Source organism: Typopeltis vanoorti, chromosome 6 (genome assembly GCF_054136105.1).
Source record: "Typopeltis vanoorti isolate ZY-2024b chromosome 6, IOZ_Tvanoo_1.0, whole genome shotgun sequence".
Lineage (NCBI taxonomy): Eukaryota > Metazoa > Arthropoda > Arachnida > Uropygi > Thelyphonidae > Typopeltis > Typopeltis vanoorti.
The window spans coordinates 96,924,163-96,950,010 of record NC_143554.1 but is presented as its reverse complement, the minus strand read 5'-3'; the positions used below and the strand labels follow the sequence as shown (position 1 = coordinate 96,950,010).

General features: G+C 37.9%; 1 protein-coding gene across 1 annotated transcript in view; it reads right to left on the bottom strand.

Annotated features, from left to right (window-relative positions):
• Nucleotides 1–11,203: 11,203 nt before the first annotated feature.
• LOC150105730 (proton channel OtopLc-like) overlaps nucleotides 11,204–25,848 on the bottom strand; it is a 69,731-nt gene continuing 55,086 nt past the window's right edge. The window contains exon 7 of the mRNA XM_090394323.1: nucleotides 11,204–13,489. Within this exon, the coding sequence (XP_090250449.1) occupies nucleotides 12,516–13,489 (974 nt within the window). The 3' untranslated portion in view covers nucleotides 11,204–12,515. The remainder of the gene's footprint in view (nucleotides 13,490–25,848) is intronic.

Genomic DNA, 25,848 nt, shown 5'->3' with positions numbered 1-25,848 from the left:
CTGGGTTCCAATTCCGTCTACGATGGGAAGAACTTTTTTTATGAAAAGTTTTCCGGCAGTAGGTGAGTTAAGTTTTGTACGAAGGTAAACGGTTTTTTTTTTCATTAAACTTTAGTTTTTTTTAAATTTTTTTAAAATTTTATCCTGCAGGGAAAAAGCATGTATACATGATTATAAAGAATATCTTTCTATGCAATTTATATTAATTTCGTTGCTGTTTAAATAATTGTTTTTGAATTTTGCATTAAAATATACTCCGCCCTCAATTGAAGAATGCACAGTATTATTTGGATCCGAATCAACATGCTTTTAACTGTCTATAACAAATTATTTATATATAGTTTCTGACTTAATTCCAAGACAAATACAACTTTTATGTAAATCTCTTAGCCTTGTTTGAATTGGAAGAACAATCGCGTTGTAAAATGTTGAGTATATTGGCGAGCAAGTTCTGTTTAGATTTGTCTTATGCAGTACCTCAGTAGAGTAATCGTTCTCCATTGATTGGGTAGCGAATCGGTGTCTTTTGTGATAATTCATGCAGATTTATTATCCACTCATCGGTGTATATACATATATTTGTTAACCTTCATCTTAGGAGATTAAGCATTTTTACTAGTGATTATTACTTTGTTTTTCATAGTTGTATTTAAAAACAAGCACGAAATATTAGAGCAAAACTACACGAACATTTGACATTCATTTTAAAAGTTCTAAATTGATAGAAAAAAATCGAAAAGCGTTTAAATTTTTTTTTCGAATAGAAAAATTTGAAAATAAGAATTTGAATAGGTAAATATACAAAGTAGCTTTTTTTAGTTAGTAGAATGAACGGATATTAATTCTTGTGATCTTTGAGAAAGAGTTTCTGAACTATAGGAGGGTGGTCTGAAAAGTTCTCGGCCTAACAATGAAAAAACGAATTCATAATTTGAAAATTATTTTTATTTTTGAACATAATCTTCCTTAAGACTAATACATTTATTCCAGCGATGCTCCAGCGCCATTATCTTGTCCCTGTAGTGGTTCTCAGTAAGATCTGCAAAATATCCCTCTATAGCTGCAATCACTCTTGATTCGAAGAAAAACGCTGACCAGTGAGGAAGAATTTTAGTTTTGGGAAGAGACAGAAGTCAGAGGGAGCCAAATCTGGTGAATACGGTGGATTCCAACAATTCATGGTGCAGATCCCTTAATTTTCCCATTGCCAAAACACTTTTGTGGGCAGGTGCATTGTCCTGATGAAAGATGGTTTTTTTTTCTTCTGCAAACTGGGTCTTTTCTCATAAATTTTCTCGTCTAGTCTGGTTAAGATCGAAATAATATTCCCCGGTTATTGTTTTACCCTTCTCAAGATAATTAATAAAAAAAATGCTTTTAGCATCCCAAATCACCGATGCCATGACTTTCTTGGTGATGGAATGGACTTTGTCTTCTTTGGCGCTAAACAACTGGCTTCTGTTCGCTGTTTTGACTGCTGTTTGGATTCGGGTGTGTAATTCTGAACCCAAGTCTCATCCATAGTAATAAATCGACGCACAAAATCAGTTTTATTTTTGTTAAAACGCTCCAAGCACTGTTGAGAGATTTTCATGCAAGTGCGTTTTTGATCATCTGTGAGCAAACGCGGTACCCATCTTGCGCAGAGCTTTTTCATTTGCAGTTCTTCATACAGAATATATCCTAAACGTTCTTTTGAAATGCATATAGTCTCAGTAATTTCACGCACTTTGACTCGCTGGTCATCCAATACCGTGCACTTGATCAATCGTGCACTTGATCAATGTTTTCTGGTGTTGTTACACTTTTTGGACGACCTTCACGTGGATCATCTTCAAGGCTGGTACGGCCACGTTTAAACTCGGCAGTCCATTTCTTAATTGTTGTAAACGAAGGAGAAGAGTGCCCATAAACGTTTATGAACTTCGCATGAATTTCTTTTGGCGTTAAACCTTCTTTTACAATAAATTTTATAACCGCACGATACTCAATTTTATCTATTTCAAGCGATACAGACAACACGTTTGCTTCAACAGCTGTATATAACAAACTACCTGACAGATTGACTTGCGATTTCGCACGGATACTTATGAGAGATATACCATTTAGAAAAAAATCTTGCAGATAGTATTGCCATCTATTGTCGAGGCCGAGAACGTTTCAGACCGCCCTCGTAACTTAAATTGCATATTTATTCTATTCATTATTAAATTATGCACTGAGTTCTAAAGCATATACTGTATCGCAATTCGCTTTTATCTGTTATGCTACTTTCAAACAATTCAGATATGAATCACACTGGCATAACCGAATTATAGCCACTGTTACAAGGGCAGAGAACCCGGCATACCGTAGTGTAACGGTACGTGTAATACTGTATCCTAACATATTGTAGTTTGGGTATATGCTTGTGCAAACCAGACTGTCAAAGTACCACCATGTGAAAAGGTTATATTATGAATGTCTGAAGTGTGGATCTCTAAACAGTTGGATGCCTCTGTCTCTGACACGATGGTTGCTTACTTCTCATAGTGATTAAACGTGCGGGTGTGTGTGTATATACAGAATAGCACCAAAAAAAAAAAAACGAACTCATCTTATAGTGAACCAAGAATGCAACACTTCGTACGGATCCCACTCTTGCATGGAGTTCTAGAGCCGAAAGTTCCCAACATATTCTCTCTCTCTCTCTCTCTCTCTCTCTCTCTCCTCGCTGAAGATTAAAAACGGCTATTATGGTGTCAGTAATATGCTACATACTAGTTGCTTCAGTTGACTTATCATGCAGTACAAAGAGTTCAATAACAATATTCCAGATGATAAAGCGCCATGCTCTTTCATGGGATTCCGCAGTCTGAATCCTCACAAAATCCTCTCATGACTGAAGATCGTTGAAAACGGTGTGTGTTGTGTAGTTGCATTTAAGATACTAGAGAGTTGAATAAAGATGTGCTGGCCAGACGAGTTGTAGTTCCGTGTTGCACCACGCCTATGGATGTATATGCATGTCATGTGGTGTAAACAACACGAGTCGATGGATGTATATGTTTCCATCATTCAGGCCGGCAGAAACGGTATCATATCATGGGGACATGTTTTGCTGATCAGATCAATGTGTGGTGTGGCAGCTTGTAGCAGATCACGTGCATTTTTGCCATGTTACACCTACTACCGGAGACAGTCTTCATGACTATAATGCGCCATACTATAATTAATTGGCTCGAAGATGACATCAGGTATATGAACCCTCTTTAACGGCCGGCGATTCCCCGGATTTCAGCACATTAGAATATGTGTAAAATGGTTTGGAATGTTCTGTGGACATACCTTCCTCCAGCCAGGAACTATGGATTATCAGATATCATGGTTCCAGATTCACACTGAAGTCACATTAGACGGCAAGAGGAATCACTATCAGAGTGGGTATATATAGGTCATTATCTAAGAGAAAGTAGTCCATCGCGATATTATGCAGCTTTTTTATGCGCATCCTACCCACGAGAGGTTGTAAACCCATCATGCATTAGCACCAGGGGCGGGCAAGTATGAGATAATCTGAAAACTCTGTTCTAAGGACTATATATGAGTATGATGGAATTCTTTCAAGCTGCAAGGTCTCACTCCAGGAGATGAAAGTAATCTACCTCGTAAAGAGATTCACAAAGATTCACTCTACAGTAGGATTCAAACCTACATCACGGTGGTTGGCGAGTGGAGAAGCTCTCCACTTGACCAGCCAGGTAGTCATAATTCAGTGTTATGTCACAATATAATAAGCTCGATATTGGTCTTTTGTGTATGCACAATGCAGTTCCTGTATCAAAGAATCTCAAAATTTATAGAGGATAGATTGTTCCACTGAAGGCAAGATAATCAATCTTATATGGGAGACAGCATGGTTTTTCTGCTAGAAATCAGACAAACCGTCTGGAGTGGAATATGTGTAGATTGCTGAATTATAGAGGGCAGTAGAAGTGAGTCGTTAGTATAACCTTCTGCGATGAGTCCTGGCACTCTCTGAGGGTAAGAAGAAATAATAATAATCCACAGTAGGGGTTTCAGAAATAGCGTATGTAATTAACAGTAATGTTTCAATCAACTTTTTTCTTCCTCGCTCTTGTGTTACTTCCTCCTTAAAATAGACATAACGATTGGAAAACACACGCATACTTAACGTATATAATATATTGTCCTTGTAGCCTTAGTTACATGGGCAGTAATTACAGCACTAAAACAGAAACTTCGGAATTGAACACAATTTCGACACGATAAAATATCTTCTTAATAAAAAATAAAAAATAAATCAGCTAACGCCTTTTTTATTCCCTTATAGGGAGTAGGCGAGGCCTTTATACCATATCTAGTTTTGGGAGACTGAGTGGGCAGTTCAATCTCCACCGGTAACCAATCAGAGATAGCTGGCCAATGTCTATCACTAATTATAGCAGCCACCGATGAAGAGGCTGGCAAACAAGTGCTGCCATCTCTTGATACCTAACCCTAACATGATATGTCACTGTCTGAAATAATGTGGGTACTACGGTCGATTTTCTTGAGTTTACGGGAGAAAAAACCCGCTTGCCCGTGCCAGAGATCGACTAACTCGAGAACCGGTCGAAGAAAGGCTTAGAAAAAGTTCATCCAGTCGGCGACTAGACTTGAACTTAAGTCAAATTTCTAGCGACCAAGCGCAGAGGACGCAAGCGCCACTTTCACTGAACTACACAGGTCTGATGAAAAATATCTTCTTGATTAATATAATCCTTGATAAACTCTATGACTGTTAGAAACATTAAACATTCCCATTCGATAAACGCATTTAAATTGGCATAGTCCACAAAAATATTCACTTTTCTTAACACCCCTTATCCATTGAACTGAATAACATCAGAGGCGCTGTGATTAAATTTCAACTTGTATTCATTGAATACAATTAAGTACGGACACCACAAATATTTCGTTAACTATTACCACAGATTCAGATCTTTGGTAATAGTTAACGAATGCAGATGTCCCATTTCGTTCTTGTAATTTCGTGGAAACTTGTATAATGTCTGTTCTTTTCGTCTTCTTCGGAGTACATTATCACGAAACATGCGTGGGGCGAGCATCATTTTTCGATTTTAGTATATACGAGGATTGTTTGAAAAGTTTGGTAAAAAAAATAAATTAAGCAAATTTTTGGAAAAAAAATCACCTTTATTTCTCAACATGGTGTCCATCGAGGTCTACACATTTCTTCCAGCGAATTTCCAATTTTTTCATCCCATCTAAAAAGCAGGATTTGTCACATTGTGCAAAATAGTCATTGACGGCCTTGATGACATCCTCGTTTGAAGAAAAGTTTCTCCCACCGAGGCAAATTTTCAAGTTTGGGAACAAGAAGTCAGACGAGGCCAAGTCCGGCCAATACGGTGGATGTGGAACCAATTCGAACCTCAATTCGTGCTATTTTGCCATTCCATTGCGACGCCTAATGTGTGGGATGTCTTGAAGAAAGAGCACTTTTTTTTGCGCCAATCTTGGCTGTTTTTTTTTCAGTTCTTCTTTTAAACGGTCCAACAATGACGCATAATAGACTCCTGTTTTTGTCTTACTATTTTCCAAATAGTGTATCATGATAATTCCTTGGGAATCCCCCAAAAAGTAGCCATCACCTTCCCAGCTGACAAAACTGTCTTCGCTTTTTTTTCGGTACTCTTTCACCGGTCATTGTCCACTGTTTTGAGTGCTGCTTGGACTGAAGTGTGTAGTGGTGAATCCAATTTTCGTCTACAGTCACGAATCGACGCAAAGAATCCTGCGAATTGCGATTTAACACTGCGTTGAAATGCCTTTTCGCATGCGTTTTTTGATCGAAGGAAAAAGCTTTTTGAAGGAAAAAGCTGTGTGCGCGATCCCAGCTAGTGGGATCGCCCACACAGCTTTTTCATGTGCAATGTTTCGTGCAGGATATTATACACCGGTTCAGTTGAGATGCCTACAATCTCAACAATCTCACGTACTTTCACTCAGCAGTCTTCTATTACGATACCATTGATTTTGTCAATCATTTCCTTCGTAGTGACCTCAGTCGAGCGTCCTTCATCTTCGATGGACTTACGACCATGTTTAAACCCATTTATCCAAAAATAAATAGTCTTTAATGCTGGTGCATAGAGTCCTCATGAACTGTATCTTTAAACTCGGCTTTGATCTGCGCGGCCGTCCACTTCTTCAAATAAAAGTGTTTTATCATTGCACGAAACTCTTTTTTCTCAATTTTTATGAAAAATGCGAACACGGTCATTTTAAATGTTTGCCAAACGAGAATTACGCGTTGCACGTGGCTAAAATTTGTCAGAGGTCAGGCAAAAGATGATAAGTGCCGACACTGGTATGAATGAACGAATTATGTCGCTCTGTTGGAAATTTACCAAACTTTTCAAACAACCCTATGTAGGCAGCTCAGTTTTGCATATGTTGATAACAATTATATCGTAGCACTATTAACAGATGAACTCTCGAAACCTGTTATATTTCTACTAGCAGAACAAAATATACAGTTGGGTGCTGCTATAGACCAGGTGATGGAATAGATGGTGGAGATAATATGCATAAGCAAATAGAAGAGATGTGCAGACATAGATATGCAGACTTTAGGGAGACAGTTGAGTGTATGAATGTGTGTAATTTGCCCGAGCGAGTGCGAAGGACAACAAATCAGAATGGGATAGTTAGTATAAGGTATGAAAATAAGGATGGGACAAATGGGCTTCTGTAATTCTAATGACAGAAGTATTAGGAACAAGAAGGAAAAGGAAGAATTTTTGGCCTTGATTAGCACTTCCAGGCCACAGGTTATTGGCATTAGTGAAACATGGCTGACAGAAGATTATATAGCTAGTGGGATTGAATGTGAGGGTTAAGGTGTGTTCAGGAGTGACAGGGAGAATAAAATGCGGGAGGAGTGTTATTGATGATAGCTGATAAGCTGCAACCAAGGAGAATAGAAGTGGAACTGCAGGATAGAAAAAATAGCACACTTGAGGCTATTTGGTGTGAGATTGAGACTAGCAGAACAAAATATACAGTTGGATGCTGCTATAGACCAGGTGATGGAATAGATGGTGGAGATAGTATGCATAAGCAAATAGAAAAAATGAGTGGAAGGATGGTAATTATTATGGGAGATTTCAACTATGGTAACATTGATTGGAAGGAGGAGAGGACACATGGGAGGAAGGTATTGGATTTAATGCGGTTATTAAGGGATCACTATCTGCCACGGCATGTAATGGAAAATACTAGGGGTCAGAGAGTGCTTGACCTAGTAATTGCATCTGAGAATTTATCATTGCACGTTGGTGGTCATTCGTTATGACCACGTTGGTGGTCATAACGAATATGACCACGTTGCCTCCTATTGGTAAGAGCGATCATAGGGTCTTGACTTGGGAGGTGGCTAAAGGTGTGGAATTTACAATTAAGACAGGGTACATGTGGAATTATCGGGCTGGTAAGTATGACAAGCGTAGGAGTTTGATTGATTCAGTGCCATGGCATGTAAAACTGCAAGGGCTGGATGTTGATAGTGCATGGAAGGCGGTTAAGAAGTGTCTGCAGGAGGCAATGTTTACTGGGCAAGAGTGTGGTTAGCAAGGGTGTTAGAGCTAGATTTTTTACTTGGAGAGTGGTGAATGAGTGGAATAAGCTGTCAGAGTCTGTTGTGGGTGCCATGACTCTGAATGAGTTCAAGGCGAGGTATGATAGACACTGTGTGAATGTCGAATAGTTGTTCTTGACATGATGCTAGGGCCTCCCTCGATGAGTCTATCGACTCCTTAAAGTTACCTGTAATAATAATAATAATAGTATTAATAATAATAGTTACCGGCAAAGTGTGAAAAGCAGGCATTCTATAGAATGCCCAGGCGTTTTTTGGCAAAGTATGAAATGTCTGTTTTTTTTTTTTTTAATATTTTACGTACTTTCCCTAGGCATTGTACAGAATACCTAGGCATTATATAGAATGACAAATAATATTTCGGTTATGTTTTCATTTTGAAGTTTTAAATTTTGCCGCCATGGGAAGGTTAGGTTAGGTGCTGGCGGTTGTTATGAGTGTGACAGACGATGGTTTTTTCCGACTTGGAACTGCTGAAGGAATTTTAAACCAACTCTATGCCAGATCATTTTCACTTTATGTCTCAAGGACTTACTGAGAGTTGGTAACGTTCTGGAATGGCATTTTGAATTGCATTTAACTGCCTTTTTCATACAAAAGCACTTCAAATTTTGGCACTTGGTCTTGCAAGTACACCTCATGAACCCTTTGCCGCTACCTGTGGACCGAGTGAAGCGGCTGACCGGAGAGCTATTTCGTGGTCAGGAACGTCTCCAACTCTCAGTAAGTCCTTGAGACATAAAGTGAATTGTGATCTGGCATAGAGTTGGTTTAAAATTCCTTCAGTAGTTCCAAGTCGGTAAAAAACAATCGTCTGTCACACTGATAACAACTGCCAGCACTAACCTAACCTAACCTAACCTCCCCATGGCGACAAAATTTAAAACTTCAAAATGAAAATATAGCCGAAATAGTATTTGCCATTCTATAGAATTTTTCTGTATATGTTTTTCTTCTTTTTCTATATATGTTACCGGCAAAGTGTGAAATTCTATAGAATTTCACACTTTGCCGGTAACATATATATAGAACTACAGATAAAAAGAATGGTTAGTTTAGGTTGTTGAAATGAGTGCCAAGGCGACGGTGGCCACGAGACTATTCGGCTTGCCTATTTCTCGGGAGAAACAATCCAAGTTTTGGAGAGGAAAACCTTGCTAGCTCCGTATGAGACCGACTAATTTGCCTTCAGCTGGACAGCTTTCATGAATGTTGTTGTCTTCCAACTAAAGGGCGTCGTCGCTGTTGAGTGAGCCAGAAGGAACTATATATGTATATGTATAGTAGCGGATAATAATTATACACGGTCGTTCTGGACACGAAATTTGTTCTCGTTTTTTCATGAAATTTGATCTGATAGCTTTTTTTTGTTATGTTATCCCTTTTTTTTATGTTTTGCCGCCATGAAATTTTTAGACTCAGAGACTTAACATATGTAAAGACTCAGAGTATGAGTCTTTACATATGTTTATATTTATGATAGCTCGAAAAGAACATTATGGTTATAGTTATGCTATTTAAGTAAAGGGTATAAAAATCCCTTATTGTTTTTCAGCCAGTATGCGAAACTCTAAGATCGAAAACTACGATGTAAACGTTTCATGCCGACGAACTGTTGGCGGATGCAGGCGTAAGTGAACACTTGGTAGTGCCACACCAAGGCAACTCGATGCAAAGGTGGAGCAAGCTCCCTCACTATTCTTGATATTTTCTCATAATGTAAAAACACACAGCTCCTAGGAGATGTAGTACTGCTTTACATTATGAGGAGAGGTCACTACCCAGACCGGTTTCAACCTTATGAATAAGTAAAACCGTCTCTAAAAATTCGGACGATCCCTAGGTCACTCAATCGTGGGCGAAAGACCGTCCATCTCAGTTGGCTCCACTCAGTGATGGCCTTCCACCCACATGCACCGAGCAGAACCGCTCAAATTCCGAAGAAAAGCATTCACCGACAAAAGTGTTCTCCGGCACGACCCCTCACCGGGCCGTGCCGGAGAACACTTTCCCATGAGACTCAAATTGCTCCCTTAAGAGAGCGAACTCATAATAGCCCCCACCGGGTCAGCCGTATGAGTAAGTAAAGCCGTCCCTAAAAATTCGGACGATCCCTAGGCCACTCAATCGTGGGCGAAAGACCGTCCATCTCAGCGTTGGCTCCACTCAGTGATGGCCTTCCACCCACACGCCACCACCGAGCAGAACCGCTCAAATTCCGAAGAAAATCATTCACCGACAAAGCCCCTCAGCGGGCCGTGCCGGAGAACACTTTCCCCGGAGGCTCAAATTGCTCCCTTAAAGCAAAAACCCCAAGGGAGCGAACTCATAATAGCCCCCACCGGGTCAGCCTTTTTTGAGGCTTCATCAGTGAGTAGCTAGACCTAGAGGATATCAAAGTTTAAGTGAAAAGAACTTACATACCTTCGCTATACGAATGCCAGAAAGGTGTGCCACTATATTATATTATAACATATTATAACTAAGATGAAAAGCCAAACGGCTATTTTTCTGGCGAGCTTGATAAGTAAAGGGGATAAAAATCCCTTATTGTTTTTCAGCCAGTATGCGAAACTCTAAGATCGAAAACTACGATCTAAACGTTTCATGCCGACGAATTGTCGGCGAATCCAAGCGTAAGTGAACACTTGGCATTCGTATAGCGAAGGTATGTAAGTTCTTTTCACTTAAACTTTGATATCATCTAGGTCTAGCTACTCGCTGATGAGACCTCAAAAAAGGTTGAAACCGATCTAAGTGGTGACCTCTCCTCATAATCTCCTCATAATGTAAAGCAGTACTACATCTCCTAGGAGCTGTGTGTTTTTACATTATGAGAAAATATCAAGAATAGTGAGGGAGCTTGCTCCACCTTTGCATCGAGTTGCCTTGGTGTGGCACTACCAAGTGTTCACTTACGCCTGCATCCGCCAACAGTTCGTCGGCATGAAACGTTTACATCGTAGTTTTCGATCTTAGAGTTTCGCATACTGGCTGAAAAACAATAAGGGATTTTTATACCCTTTACTTATCAAGCTCGCCAGAAAAAATAGCCGTTTGGCTTTTCATCTTAGTTATGCTATTTTTCCTTTCCCCCCCCCCTTTTATGTATAGTCTTGGCTCTTTGCCGATGGCATTGTTTTATCAAGCTGTGGCCTAGACAGTGCTTTCCGTCGTAAAATGCTGGCAAACACAAACGCTTTCTCTAAATTTTATTTTTTTCGATGTTAGGGTTTAATGAATTCGGACGAGTTAAAGAATTCTGATATTTTTGCCTACTCTGCGTAAAATTGGATCTGTCTGAATGATATCTAAAAGCATAATTCGAATATAAATTAGGCTAGTAATTACTTTTACTTTATTGATAATAGATCTTGGACAATAATGATACTCATCACTCATTTTCCTTTCATTTAAAATCTAATTCAATATGAACTTGCATCAGATTAAAAAATAAGTTTTGCATTGGTGTAAAATTTTGATTTCACTTTCTAAATGTGTCTAGTGAATCGGTTCTTATTAATCAGAACACACCACTGAATAATTAGAATTTTTATTGTTCATTTGATTCTGACATATTAATGCTTAGGACAACAATATTTGTAATGTGCTACATAAATATAATGGAATTTTATACAAGATACACATATTTAAGCATAATCACTTTGAAGCTTAAAGTACAAAATAATTCCTTTACTAATTCATACTGAAGTAATATAAGATGGAAGTGTCAATACTTCATAACAGTTGATAAGTGATCTAATAAAAACTTGTAGAAACGTAACGTGCTATTATAATGAACAGACAATCTATAACGAATGACAATTACAAGAGTTGTTTCTAAAACTTTCCTAAAAAATACATCAGCTGCTGCAGTATCTCTCAAGCGGAAATTGTTTGCTGGAAAATATATATTTGACGTGCCTGATCAACATGTATCGAGCTGTATATTATTATTTCGAGTTATATTGTGAAATCTGACACTGTAACAAACCTGGAAGCGGAGGCGGGGGGGGGGTGACTTCTGCTGTGCTATTTACTTTCGTTTTTGTTGATAACAGACCAAAGTATTGATGCGACCTATCATTTTATAGGTGTCTTATCAGTTCTTTACACTAATTTTTCTTCCATTACTATATGTCTGTTTTCCGCTATAGTTCACTGTTGTAGTAATGATTTAGGAACTCTAGATCTCCCAAATTTACGAGATGAAATACTGTTGAAACACATCATTGCTGTATTAATTCTTTCATTAAATTGCTACTTCTTTTCGGATAATTTTAGCAAATTCTCTCGTTATATTTACACATTGCATATATTCCAAAATTGTCTTGTTGCTAAATAGAGATATGAGTAACTTATTATGAGGAATGTCTATTTGCACAATATTTAAGTGCAACTAGCATACTTCACCGAGAGTCGGTATTAGGATGCAGTTTGAAAGTTCTCCTGTATTAAAATAAAAATCTTTGTAGGTAAACAGCCACTTCTGATAGCCGATACCAAACTTCCTTCTCATTTATGTGTTTTAATACTTCAAAGTCAACTTACATTTTATTCATCGAAATATTTCCAGTTTTTGTCCGATCGAGATGAATTGCAATCATGAATAGTTGTCATAGAATAATTATGTTGGTTGGCTGCAGCTAGATAACACTTACCAAGCCATTGATTTTTCGAAAGGTTTTTCTTGTGTGAGGTCTTAAAAGATAAAATTATCTTTTAGCTGTCATATACTGTAACCTCACGAACAGTTTGTTTTAAAGAAGTTAAAAAGGCCAAAAATACAAAGAAAATCACAAAAACACATACGCAAACAGCGAGCTTATAAATTTATTGTCTAGTAGAGTTAGCGAGTACTCTCCATATTATAAGATGTTTTCCATATCTCCATTAAGAATACAGAGGAGTGGAATCTGTAGAACACCACTAATGGTAACACAATCCTTGATATTAGTCCCCATGGAAGGGCTCCAAAGAAATGAAGCTGAAGTTGACTTGAAACATGATTCTGATCTGTAAAAGACTCCGTAATCCACAGAACGAGATTGCTGAAAGCTAAGAAAGTGACAACTTGTCTGCCAGGCCTGGAGCTCTGATGGTCGCAGCAATAACTACAGCATTTTTGCGACACTTGATGGAAAAATATAGATTGTACAATGGACTGCATTATTACTAGGGCTCCATCAATAAATACCACTAAATATCGGGTGTTGAACAAGTCGCTTGCTCCAACAACTAGGGAACAGGTGCCGTAAACAAACACTGCAGCTACTCCTATATTTTGCAGTACCATATGAAGCTCTTGTTGTCTATTTGAATGAGGACACATTTGTTGTATTTTGCATAAACCCAAAAGTATTCCGAGTATAGATATAGCCAATATACCCCCATGTACGGTTACCATAATCAATAACGTTTCCATTTTAAGATTCTTGTTATTGATTAGCAAGAAAAAAAGGATTAAAACGACAATGCCTACAGCTAGCACCAAAAGCCCCAGAAATAAACCTTTACTAGATCCTTTGCAATCCACTTTCCTTCCTTCTTTAGGTTTTTTGGCAATTGCGTTTTCGGTTCTTCTATGAGGTGACCATGATCCGGACTTTCTTGAAATCCTTTGGTAGCGATGGTTCATACAATCCCAAAGGACATAATTCACCGCCGCTCCAACTAGACTGTATTGAACAATAAAAGGAAGAATAAAAGGCAGTGATTTATCCCATACAGTACCTATCGTTGTATTTTGAAAACACTGACGAAGCATCAAAATACCTTCCATTTTCTCATCTTCCTGTTCTAGCCACCAACAATTTGGAGAAACTGCAACAAATGTAAAGATATATTATGTCAATTCCAAAAGAACCATTACAATAAATATATTTATAGTTTAAATCTCCAGTTTAAATATCGATACTTCTGTATATTAATCCAGTGGTATAGCGATGTTTATTTTTTTTTATTTGGGAGAGGGAGCTGACCTAAAACCTTTTTTGAAGTATTGATATTTTATATCGAGAATTGTTTGTTATCAGAGTCTAATAACAATATAATTTTTGAGCTTTTAAAGATTTAAGGAAGTTATTCCAATCAGAACGGAAACCTATTCATATCATATACCTTATTGACTTATTTTATTGAAAATTTTATGTTGTCACCATCGTAATAAAGAAATAATATAAACTAAATAAGAAGCAGTAAAAGATATTTAATTAGTAAATAATGATACATTATAAGTAGTCTCTCTTTCTCTCTCTCTCTCACTTTCTCTCTCTCTCTCTCTCTGCTATGTACAGGGTGGCCATAAAATAACTTTCCCTCTTTGGAGGCATCTGTAGCTAAAGCAATAAACGGAATGAGACCAAATTTAATATTGAGACTTTTGAAAGCATGGGGAGATGATTTCAGCGAAAAAAATATTTAGTACTAAAAGTCGCCGAAAATTTTGCCCTTTTTGGGAAAACCAAACAGATAATTACATTAAAGGTAGATAAAATGGAATAATAACATTTAGACGTTGTAAGCGACAACCGCTTTACTCATTCCAGTTGGATATGTGACGCGTTACGATGATAATAAGAATAATAATAATTAAACTAAAACAACAACTTGTGAGAGACACAGAAATTAATGTAGTGATTGAACTGACAGGAAATAATATTTTATTCATCAGAATCAGGATCCCCTGGACCACATACACGATTTTCAATGTGCGTCTGTTACTGTCTCTTCTTGCACTGCTTTCCGTCCTCTGCCAGGTCTAACTCCTAGTGATCCAGTTTCTTCAAACTTCTTAATCATAGCTCTCAGTGCTACAGCTGACATAGGACCTGTACGCAAGTTATGAAGCCTTCTAAATTCCTGAAGGGCCGGTACGGTTGCACTGTTTAAGGTAAAAACAACTTAACAAGTAAAGCACGCTGAGGCAAGGTAGGACGCATATCGGGCATAATTCGTGTCATGCAAATAACTGCCTGAACGTTCCAAATCCCTTTTTAAGTGTAATTGGTGGTGCCGCTCTCACGTACGCACAGTAAAATTTGCATAATCCTTTTTACCTGCGTTTACTGCAAATATTTGACTGCTTTCGGTCCCTCAAGCGCCAAAATTTCTCCTATTGGCGATTTTTGGTACTAAATGTTTTTCTCGCGGAATTCATCTCCCCATGCTTTCTAAAGTCTCAATATAAAATGTGGTCTCATTCCGTGTATTAGTTTTAGCTACACATACCTCCAAAGATGGAAAGTTAATTTATGGCCATCCTGTACATATAAATATTCACATCAAAATGATGGGATAGGACGGGACTATCTATATTTCACATGCAATAGGAAGTAAAGAAATGATTAAACTCACAGGCCAAAACTACTTTTGCCCTGCGAGTAAGTTATTATGTAGAATGACATCATGAAGATGAATGAAATTTCGTCTTTGAGGCTATGGAAGAAACATGATACTATTTTTTTTATAGTTTTTCTTTATTCACTGGATAGCAATTTAAAAGTTGTCTACGCGGTTAGCCTAGTTAGTGGCTTTGCGCTTCGCAACCATATGCCTGGGGAAGGAGTGTCCTATGTTCGATTCTCGTCGACGACGTGAGGAGTTTAAGGATCTTCCTCAACCATAGCTAAGTTAGCCGGTCTTGGGCGTGGACAGCAGGGTTTTTTCCGCCAGTTTATCTGGGGTTTTTCACCCCGCAAGCAGGCAAACCGGCCCCGTGAACACAAATGTATTACAGTCAGGAATACAATCAGGCCTATGGCTGACGAATCAGCCATAGGCCTGATTCGTCAGCTATGCTGGTCCCGCGCACGGATAAAATTTGGGGGAATTGAGATGGTGCCGTTCCTTCTTGTAAAAGGGACTCAAGGCGTTGTATCATCATATGAAACTAACTAATTTAAAAGTTCTCTGAACAAATCAGTAGGGCACAGTATATTAAAGATATTAATTAAAGTAGATGGATCTTAGTAATTTATATTTCATAGTGTATATTGTGTATTTAATTGTAAAGTCCTTAGTTATAATTTGATGAATAAACAATACCTTTCATTTTATATTATGAAACCAAGATAATAATACTTCTTTTTGATGACACTTCTGTTGTAGTTAACAGAAGATTTATATGTTATGCGCGATTTTAAGAGGGAGTTTATTTTTCGTGATCGTTTGTGATAAAGCCGAGTGAGTATAAAAATCGGAAATTAGCGCTGTGTATTTTACAGTAATTAATGTAAAGGTCCAAAGTATGTTTTGCAAGTTTTGTACTGTTTTAAAAGAACTGAAATATAATAATAAATAATAGAAGAATAACAGAAGAATTTAATAGAAGAATAATTCAGTAGTATGTCATAAAATTATTAAAATATAGAAATTAAATTAAGAAGGGGTGGGAAATACGCGAAGAATAACGATGTTATATGGAGGGAATGCAACAAATGAAATTAGATGTAACATCTGGTGAGTAATAACATGTCCTGAGTACGCTTCTCGACAAAATTAACAAAACACTTTGAAAATGGGATGTAACTCGTGCAGTCTGAGATGAATTAGGACAGGTATAAGTTACATTGTAATTGGAGTATATATGAATTAGATCATATGAATATATATGAATCAAAAAAAGATCACATTACAGCAATCGACATAATATGCTCAAAAATATTGTCAATACGGCGTATGATTTCCTCTAACGGCTAAATATACCTGACGGCGGTTGACCATGGTCAATATAAGGGTGTCTGTGAGATTCTGTAGCAACGAATTAGTAGAATATATCTCCACTGGATATAACTGGCACCAATACACGGAGGCTGTCTTCCTTGACATAGCCAGTGCATTTGATAAAATCTAGCATTTTGGACTGCTACATAAAATGATCTCAGCTGGAATACCACTGGAAATGGTACAACTAATCAAATCATACCTTTCCGACAGGCATATGCAAATCAAGATCAAAGGCGCAGTATCAGCTCAGAAACGTCTCACGGCTGGAGTCCCACAAGGATCATTACCAGATCCGACTCTGTTTTCCATAAACATGGCTGATATCCCTCACAATCCATTGTCATCCCTCTACGCAGATGATACAGCGGTATTAACCAGATCTCTAAAACCACACACACAGCCATCAAAAAACTACAAGAAAACATACTACAGATTGAGAAGTGGTTCTCTAAATGGAGACTACAAGTAAACCCCCAGAAGAGCATAGCCATACTATTCACCAGAAGACCGATGCTTCCCAAAGAGCACATCCTCCTATTCAACACAAAAATCCCCTGGAAAACAGAAGTCAAATACCTTGGTGTACTACTAGACAGAAGGCTAACTTTCAATTCTCATATCAAGGCTCTCTGTGCAAAGGCATCAAAAACCATTGCTCAACTCTATCCTCTAATCAACAGGAACAGTAAACTAAACACCAGAATCAAACTGCTTATCTACAAACCGATGGTCCGCACTATACCCACTTATGCTTCTCCAGCCTGGAGTCATCCCGCTGATACTAACATTCTAAAATTACAACGAGTACAGAATAAATGCCTTCGTATGATCCTAAACGCCCCATGGTTCATTAGAACTGTGCAGCTCCATCGAGACACAGATGTCCCGTACATATACTTTTCTGCAAACTACAGCAACAAAGTTCTTCAAAAAACATCTGCACACCCCAGTGAACTGGTTCAACTAGCTATAAATTACGATGCCACAGACTGTTTCAAATACAAAAGACCCAAAGCCATACTAATCCCCCCCTCCGACATTTAACCTCCAAGCCCGCCCAGGGCGAGCAGTTAGCTCACAAACATTTCCATCACTGTTTCCATGTCAGATAGGGGGAACATGAAAAGCGCTTTGCTTCACCCTTAGAGTCAGAAATGTTAATCGTTAATCTGTAGCAACGAATCTTTTTTTCTTCCACCAGAGAACAAAGAACCCGAGGCAGTGACTGTCGGCGTGCAATGCGATGCTCAACGGCGTCTCTCACATGCTCGATTGCGTTTAGGTCTGGTGATCGTGCTGGCCACGGCAATCGTTGGATAATAATAAATAAGTAAACGGAACCCTATGTGCTACAAAGCTGCACATTGGGTTCCAGGATCTGTTCTTAGTACCTCTGCGATACCTCTACGATATCTCTATTAAAAACATGAAGAGAGGTGCGGCCGTAGATCATTATTCCGTCTCAGTCATTATTCCGCACGAGTACTACCTCCGTCGTAAATGTCCATTTCTCTTATGTTTGAAGAAATGTTACTGCATTCCTCGTTCTCTCCAGATCACACAACGTCTAGAATCCGTTTGTAGGCTAAAACCGGAACTTATCAGAATCTCTTTCTATCTCTTTATCAGAGAGCAGAACTGTAACTTATTTGTCAGGGCTCCAAGTTACATGTCAATGGCACTATTTTCTCCCAGCACTGCGGTGGTTAACGGAATACAGAACACAGGATTCGGTGCTACGAACTGAATCCTGTGTTTTATGCTTAATACAAAACACATAATTCTGTTTTGTGTTTTACATTTAATATAAAATATAGAACTGTGTGTTTTGCATTTAATACAAAGCCTGTATTGTTTTGTATATTTAATACAAAATTAATGCAAAATACTGTCTTTTGTATTAAGACGCTTCTATTCAAGACGCTTCTATTTAAGTTCTATGCACTCTATTTAAGTGCATAGCACTTAAATAGAGCCTTTAACATATTCTGGTAATGTTTTCACCAGAATATGTTACCCCAGTAAGTTCAAGAAACAATTGGTGACAGGACATTGTATATTTTCCATCTTGCTGTTAGAGCCAGATAGCTGTCTTGTTCCGGATGAGATAGCCCTCTGGCGATCTTAGCCAGCTCTTCTTGTAATGGTTCCTGTCTCGTGAAACTGAGCTCCATAGTTCCAAGACAAACGATACTTTTTGACGCATTAAGCTAACGTGTCACCTTCACCTGCGACTGGCTCGGCCTCAATTCGTTCAATGGCCCGCCATCTCGAAGACTAAATTTTGATGAGTGACCATATCACTTCATTCAACGAGAATGAAGTGATGTAGTCGCAAGCCTTGCTTTATTTTAGTGATAAGTAATTTGAATTGTGTAAGGACCTATTGATTAGTAAAACAATTTCTATTAGATACTCGGAATTTCGATGCCAGAATGCTTACGATATCATTCGCCTTCGGAAACATTGTTAAAAATAAATATCCATGAAAAGCATTTTGTTTTGCTAAATTTGTCGAGCAGTGTAATCGAAGTTTTACTCCTTAGCCTTACTTGAAAAGTGGCATAAAAATGAGGTTTTAATCTCCTCACATCCCTTTACTTATTAGGACGGTGGTAGGTTATATATGGAAAAGTAACTTGGTTACCGATATTTATTAATTGTAATTATGGCAGAATCAGCTGAAGCTATGAAACTTGCATATTATGCCTATTAATTGTACTGTTTTCTGGTAAGTTTGCCTATTTTGTATGTTGGCGTCATGTAAACCTACTTCAGGTAATAATAGGAATGGTTAATCCATTTCCATATCTGTCAATGCATGTGCTATGTGTTTTCTAGCAGGATGAGAACCCTAGTTTCAGAGAGGGGAAAAAACACGCTCCCCTACGAACCACTGACTTCCCATTCAAAGGGCATAGTCACTAGTGATTGTGCTATGAAGTCGTTCTGAAGTATGTCTTCTTTTTTATGTGATCTTATGCATAAAATAATTATTTTTTATGTGAATCCAACCTATATGTAGTGTAAGCCTGTCATACATTTTGTACCAGGGTAGTTAAACAAGGAATTCTGCTCTAGCGATTAGATAATAATATTTCAAACCACTTTTCAAGCTTCCAGTAATCAGGATAGTAACCTCTCACCAAAAGATGCAAATCGTCTGCTAATTAACCACGTTCACAAACATCCATGCCGCAGTGAGATTCTAACTCACAGCCTCTTGGAAAGCGAAGATGCTGTCCATTCGGTTAACCAGACTGGCTATTAACCGATCATAAAACTATATAAGAAATATAGTTTTATGATCGGTTAATCGGTTTTTAAGAAATATAAGAAATAGATAATTGTTATTATCTATTTCTTAAAGCCAAAAATATTATGGATTGTATCTTTAAGCATGTACAAAATTACGTAACGCTTTTTTTTTCTAGCTCTCCCCTTCCGACTCTGCCTCAAATTATCATATTATGTCATGCCACCAAGAATCGTTAACTCTCTTAATGGAGAGCTCAGAAATGAGAAAGCAGAAGCAACCTTTAAGAGAGGGAATTAAGAATATTTCTTGCAGCCATAAATGAAGCCGAAACATTGCTTATTTTTACCGATAAGCACAAATGAAGTTCAGCTTTTTCGATGTACATGTATATATTTATTATTATTAAATAACTATTTCATTTACAAAACAGATATATCATTACGATAGAGGATAATAATTATTAAGTTTTTATAATTAAATTGTTATTATTAAATTGAATACTCAAGAAAAGACACTGTCTACTCAAAATAAATATATATACACGATAACACATGAATCTTGGGCGGATCATTTGATCCTTTACACTCATACTTTAGCACAGCAGAGTATACACCAACGTGTAATGCGGTAATCAGTACAGAATTTTGTAGGAAAAAAGCAAAATATATTTGTAAATGAATATACGTAAATGTGATGTAAAATGTAAACCTAATGTTAAAAAGCAATATAAGTAGTACAGAGTTTGTGTAACAAGATATGTTACAGGTTCCTCAAATATTATTTTGTTTATTAAAAGTATTATATATTAACTATTAAGAGTATTAAATTATTATTATTATTTTATAATGACATACCGGCCATTGAATTAGAAACCTTTATGCAGATTTACGTAAACGTCACTTCACAGCGTATATGCAAAATCATTACTTGGTCAAGTGCGTCACCACGTGTTGTAGGCAACTATTTAAGAATGCTGCTGGTCAGTAATCGTCAATAGTGTTCATCACAATGGGAAAAACAAAAGATCTTTCTGAGTTCGATAGAGGGCTTATTGTGGGCGCCCATCTGGCTGGAGCCCCGATTTTGAAAACAGAGGAGCTGACTGGTTTCTCAAAAAGGTGAGATATCCCAGGCGCTTGATCAGTGGAAAAATAACCCACATTGCTTGTCTAAGAGGCGTAACTGTGTAGCCTCAAGATGATCTGTCAAGAAAGATCGCCGTTGTCGGAGAGAAGGTTTATAAGCAGAAACAGAATTTCCTGTGTGAAGCAATTGACCACACCATTTAGTGAAGGCTGTTCCCTACCCCATATCTCACCGAACTATGCGCAGGGAATTGAAGAAGATCGATTGGTAGTCTCATGCCTATACGGAATCCAGTGATTTCTGCGAAGAACCGGCAAGTTCTTCTACAGTAGTGTCAGGAACTCCATAATACACACTAGAAGACTGGAAAAATTCCATGTGATCTGATGAGTCACAGTACACCTTGTTCTATACCGACGCTAGGCAAAGAGTTTGGCGGGAGCCACATGAAGCAATGAAACTAGCTTTCCTTGTTTTCTTTTAGTGTGTTACACGGTGATCAGCATTCATTTTTGAAATTATGGATTCTACAACCGTGTTAAAATAACTATTTTTATACCATGTAATACTAAAAGAAAGGATTATGATAATTCATGGAGATTCGACCCACAAGCGATGCAATCAATACGGTAAGCTAAAGAATCAGATTTCTAATTTGATCAATCAACTGGCTTTTTTTTTAAACGATGTAGGGACAGCAATATCATTCAAAATTTCATCAGGCTAAAAAGAAAATTCACCTCAGCAAAAGCGTAACGTATATACTTCCACATGGAGAAATCACTTCTCAAAAAACAAATCCAAGCTTCCAGAAAGAAGTTAGCCGCTACACAAAACCAGCTACAAAAGGAAAAAACGGAACTTTCAAGCTACGTAAACGCAGATATCTGGATGATCCTGGAAAATATTACTGACAACACGGCGAGCCACATCCTCCAAACGAAGAAAGAAAATCTAATTTCCAAATTCCAAAGACTAAAAGATAGAAAGAACCAGCCGCCATATTCAAATTTCTCCACGATGAACAATAACAACCAACCTGAAGCAAGAAACAACAAGAGCCACCAATCACCGACAGGTAACAATAACGTAGTTAACTATCCGACCACGCTTTAAACAAAGACGAAATCTCGATACTTAACAAAGGTTTAAATTATGCCATAGCACCCAAATCGATAAACAAATTTGAATTTATTTGTAATATTGAAAGGGGCCTAAGATTCATCCCAAATAACATAGCAGAAAAAATACGTTTAGAAAACGCCAGCATTTTAAATCATAACAAAACAATAACAAGCAACCTAACTCAACACGAAATAACAGCGATAAAATCACTAAAGTCAAATCCGAACATCTTAATAACCAGAGCAGATAAAGGAAGTGCCACCGTTATCTTAAACCGAACCACTTATGCGGAAAAAATGAATCTGCTGGTTTCAGACAATAACACATACAAATTAGTTAACTATAATCCAACTAATAGAATCCAAAAGAATACAGAGAATCTACTTAAGTCAATTACCACATAGCCCAAAGATACGCTTAGCCAAAAAATTAGCGGCACAACTCAAGGAGTTGGTAGGTCATTCCCCCTCCTATATCAAAAACATACAACACTTCATAAATCATCAAAGACATTACATTAGAAAATGATGATCTATTAGTCAGTTTTGACGTCTCTGCCCTCTTTACGAATGTCTCAATCAATGACACAGTTCTTCTTTTACAGAACAAATTTCCTCCAGATATCACGGCGCTCTTTGCTCATGCATTACATTCTGGTTATTTTGTATGGCAAAACGCTTTCTACCTACAAAAAGAAGGCACAGCCATGGGCTCGCCATAACCCCCCCCCCCGATTGCTAACTTTTATATGGAACATTTTGAACAACTTGCTCTAGGTTCCTCCCCTTTAAAACCCAAAGTTTGGCTCAGATACGTTGACGATGTTTTCGCGATTTGGTCTCATGGCCGCCAGACACTAGACACGTTCCTTAGTCACCTAAACAAGCAACATAAACGTATACAGTTCACAATTGAGATTGAAAAACATAACACACTGCCGTTTCTAGATACACTTGTCACACGTCTTCCCTCGGGCAATCTTTCCTTCACTGTTTACCGGAAACCGACAACTGGCCAATATATACACATAAACTCCTACCACCACCCAACACAAAAACTAGGTGTCATCAATACTCTAAAAAACAGGGCTCTGTACCAATTTTGTGAAATACATGGACAAGTATTTCACAAAAGCAATAGAAATATATCAGACAAACCTCGTCCAGCTTATACATTTCATATAGTTGAACAACATAAAACATTATACAGTAAGGAAAATTGGTTGCAACCAACTGAAGAACTCCCATTTCCATCTCTCTATTTCACAGAATCAAAAACATAAAAATGCTATGGAATAAATGAATATAACATAGAACTGATGTATGAAATACACTTCAATGTTGTTATTATCTAGCTTAGACATTGCTTTATTAACAGATTTACTGTACTAAAACCATTTTATATGAATACAATTTTTGGTTTATAAAAAAAAAATAAAAAAATAAAAAAAAAGACTCGGTGTCGAGGCTAGCTGGTGAACGGTCGTGCTATCGGAGAGCTCCTGAGAGATTTGTGTTTTTTGTTGATTTATTGGTGTTTTGGATTCAATTTAATGGACTTAAGTGTTTAATTTTGGTATATTATTAGAGCTTTATTAACGTGGTTAGTGTACTAAAGTGTTTTATAACATAATCTATGTCGGAAGTCGCCGCTAGATGAATTCGTAATGAGTAGTGTTCGTGCAAGCTCCAGATAAGATAAGTATCATTTTCAGTTATCGATACAAATTACTTAATATTGTGTAGTTTTGTTTTGTTTGCCTTGCGTATTTTAGTGCGTCTATTTTTGGTGTGTTATAACGTTTAATTTGACAAAACACGTTACAGATAAATATGGCACCTGTGCGTAGGAAAATGGCGGCCAGTAATGAAGGTTCGCCATCGTTATCAAAGAACGGTATCATAAAAGAAATGAGTCAGTGTACTAGCTGTGAAATGTACGCTTTGCGGAGTGCGGTCGGAGTGTGGTTAGATGATGATAAAGGTTTGAATGTGTGTAGAAAATGTAGGGAGAATGCGGAATTGAAGTGTATTTCGGATCGTGAGTGTGATATTTTTGTCAACCTTCAAAATGAAGGAAATAGGGATATGACAAGAAACGGCAAGGTTGTACATGAAAATTGTGAGAGTGTGAATGTAGAAAGTGTGAATGATAGTATAAATGGTTTCTCAGAGAACAAAAAAGATGAGATAGATGCATTGAGTGAGATCGCGTTGTTGAATAGTGCGATAGAAAGAGCAAAACAGCAGCTAGAGTGCATGAACAAAAGTAGACTGAATGAACCAAGCAATAATAAAAGGTATGACAGGAAAAATAGACGTATGAATGTGAACATGAACAAAATGAAGGATAGAGTGCTGTATGGAGACTCGTTAGTACGAGGTGTGTTAGTAGAGGATTTGACAAAATCGTACCAACCTGGTGCGACCATAAAGGACGTAACTGCGTCTATTAGAGAGCAAAAGGAAAGAGTGAAAGAAATGATTGTTGTGGCAGGTACGAATGATTTGAAAGGAGATAAAATGGAAATGATAGAAGACCTGAATGAATTGTTTGAGGTAGCAAAAGAAAAGAGTGAGAGAGTTAGAATGATTAGTCTTTTGCCACGGTATGACAGTGAAATGTTTAAAAGGAGGGCTATAATTGCAAATGACTTTATGCGTGGGTTATGTATGACGAGTGGTGTGGAATTTGTGGATGTGTGGAGTGAGTTTGATGGGCGAAAGGATCTATATAAGATGGATGGCTTGCATTTGAATGGTTACGGTGTAAGAAGACTTGAGAAAGTGTTGCTGAATGTAGTGGATGTGCAAATTCAGGGAAACTAGATTTGTTAGGGGGGAGGAGTAGAGATACAGTCCTTATGGAGGCAGTTGAATGTAAGAATGAATATAATATGCCAGAGCAAATAAGGACAACAAATCTGAGTGGGATAGTTAATATAAGGCATCAAGGTGGGGTAGGGGCTAATGGGGGTCTTAAATTCATGTACACTAATACTAGGAGTATTAGGAACAAGAAGGAAGAGTTTTTGGCCATGGTTGGCACTTCCAGACCACAGGTTATAGGTATTAGTGAAACATGGCTGACTGTAGATGATATAACTAGTGGGATTGAATGTGATGGGTATAGTGTGTTCAGGAATGACAGAGAGAATAAAATGGGGGGAGGAGTATTGCTGATGATAGCTGATGAGCTCCAGCCAAGGAGAATAGAAGTTGAATTGCAGGATAGAGAAAAGAGCACATTTGAGGCCATTTGGTGTGAGATTGTGGCTAGCAGAACTAAATATACAATTGGGTGCTGCTATAGACCAGGTGATGGAAAAGATGGTGGTGACAGTATGCACAAGCAAATAGAAGAAATGGGTGGAAGGAGGGTGATTATTATGGGAGATTTCAACTATGGTCGCATTGATTGGAGTGAGGAGAGGACACACGGGAGGAAGGAACTGGATTTTATGCGGTTATTAAGGGATAACTATCTGCGACAGCATGTAATGGAAAATACTAGGGGTCAGAGAGTACTTGACCTAGTAATTACATCTGAGGATTTGGCTGTAACAAATATGACCACATTGCCACCAATCGGTGAGAGTGATCATAGGGTCTTAACTTGGGAGGTGGCTAAAGGTGTAGAATTTTCAATTAAGACAGGGTACATGTGGAATTATCGGGCGGGAAAGTATGACAAGCTTAGGAGTTTGATTGGTTCAGTGCCATGGCATGTACAACTGCAAAGACTAGAAGTTGATAGTGCATGGGAGGTAGTTAAGAAGTGCTTGCATGAAGCAATGGCTGACTGTATACCTAGAGTCCGAATAATAAATCAAGTAGGGGTTAAATGGATGAATAACACCATTAAGCTTGAGTTGCAAAAAAAGAAACAACTATGGAGGGAATTTAAGGAGAAGGGTGACCGGCAGGCACATGAACGGTATAAAGCGCAGGCCAGAAGGTTGACGAGTGTGGTAAGAAAAGCAAAA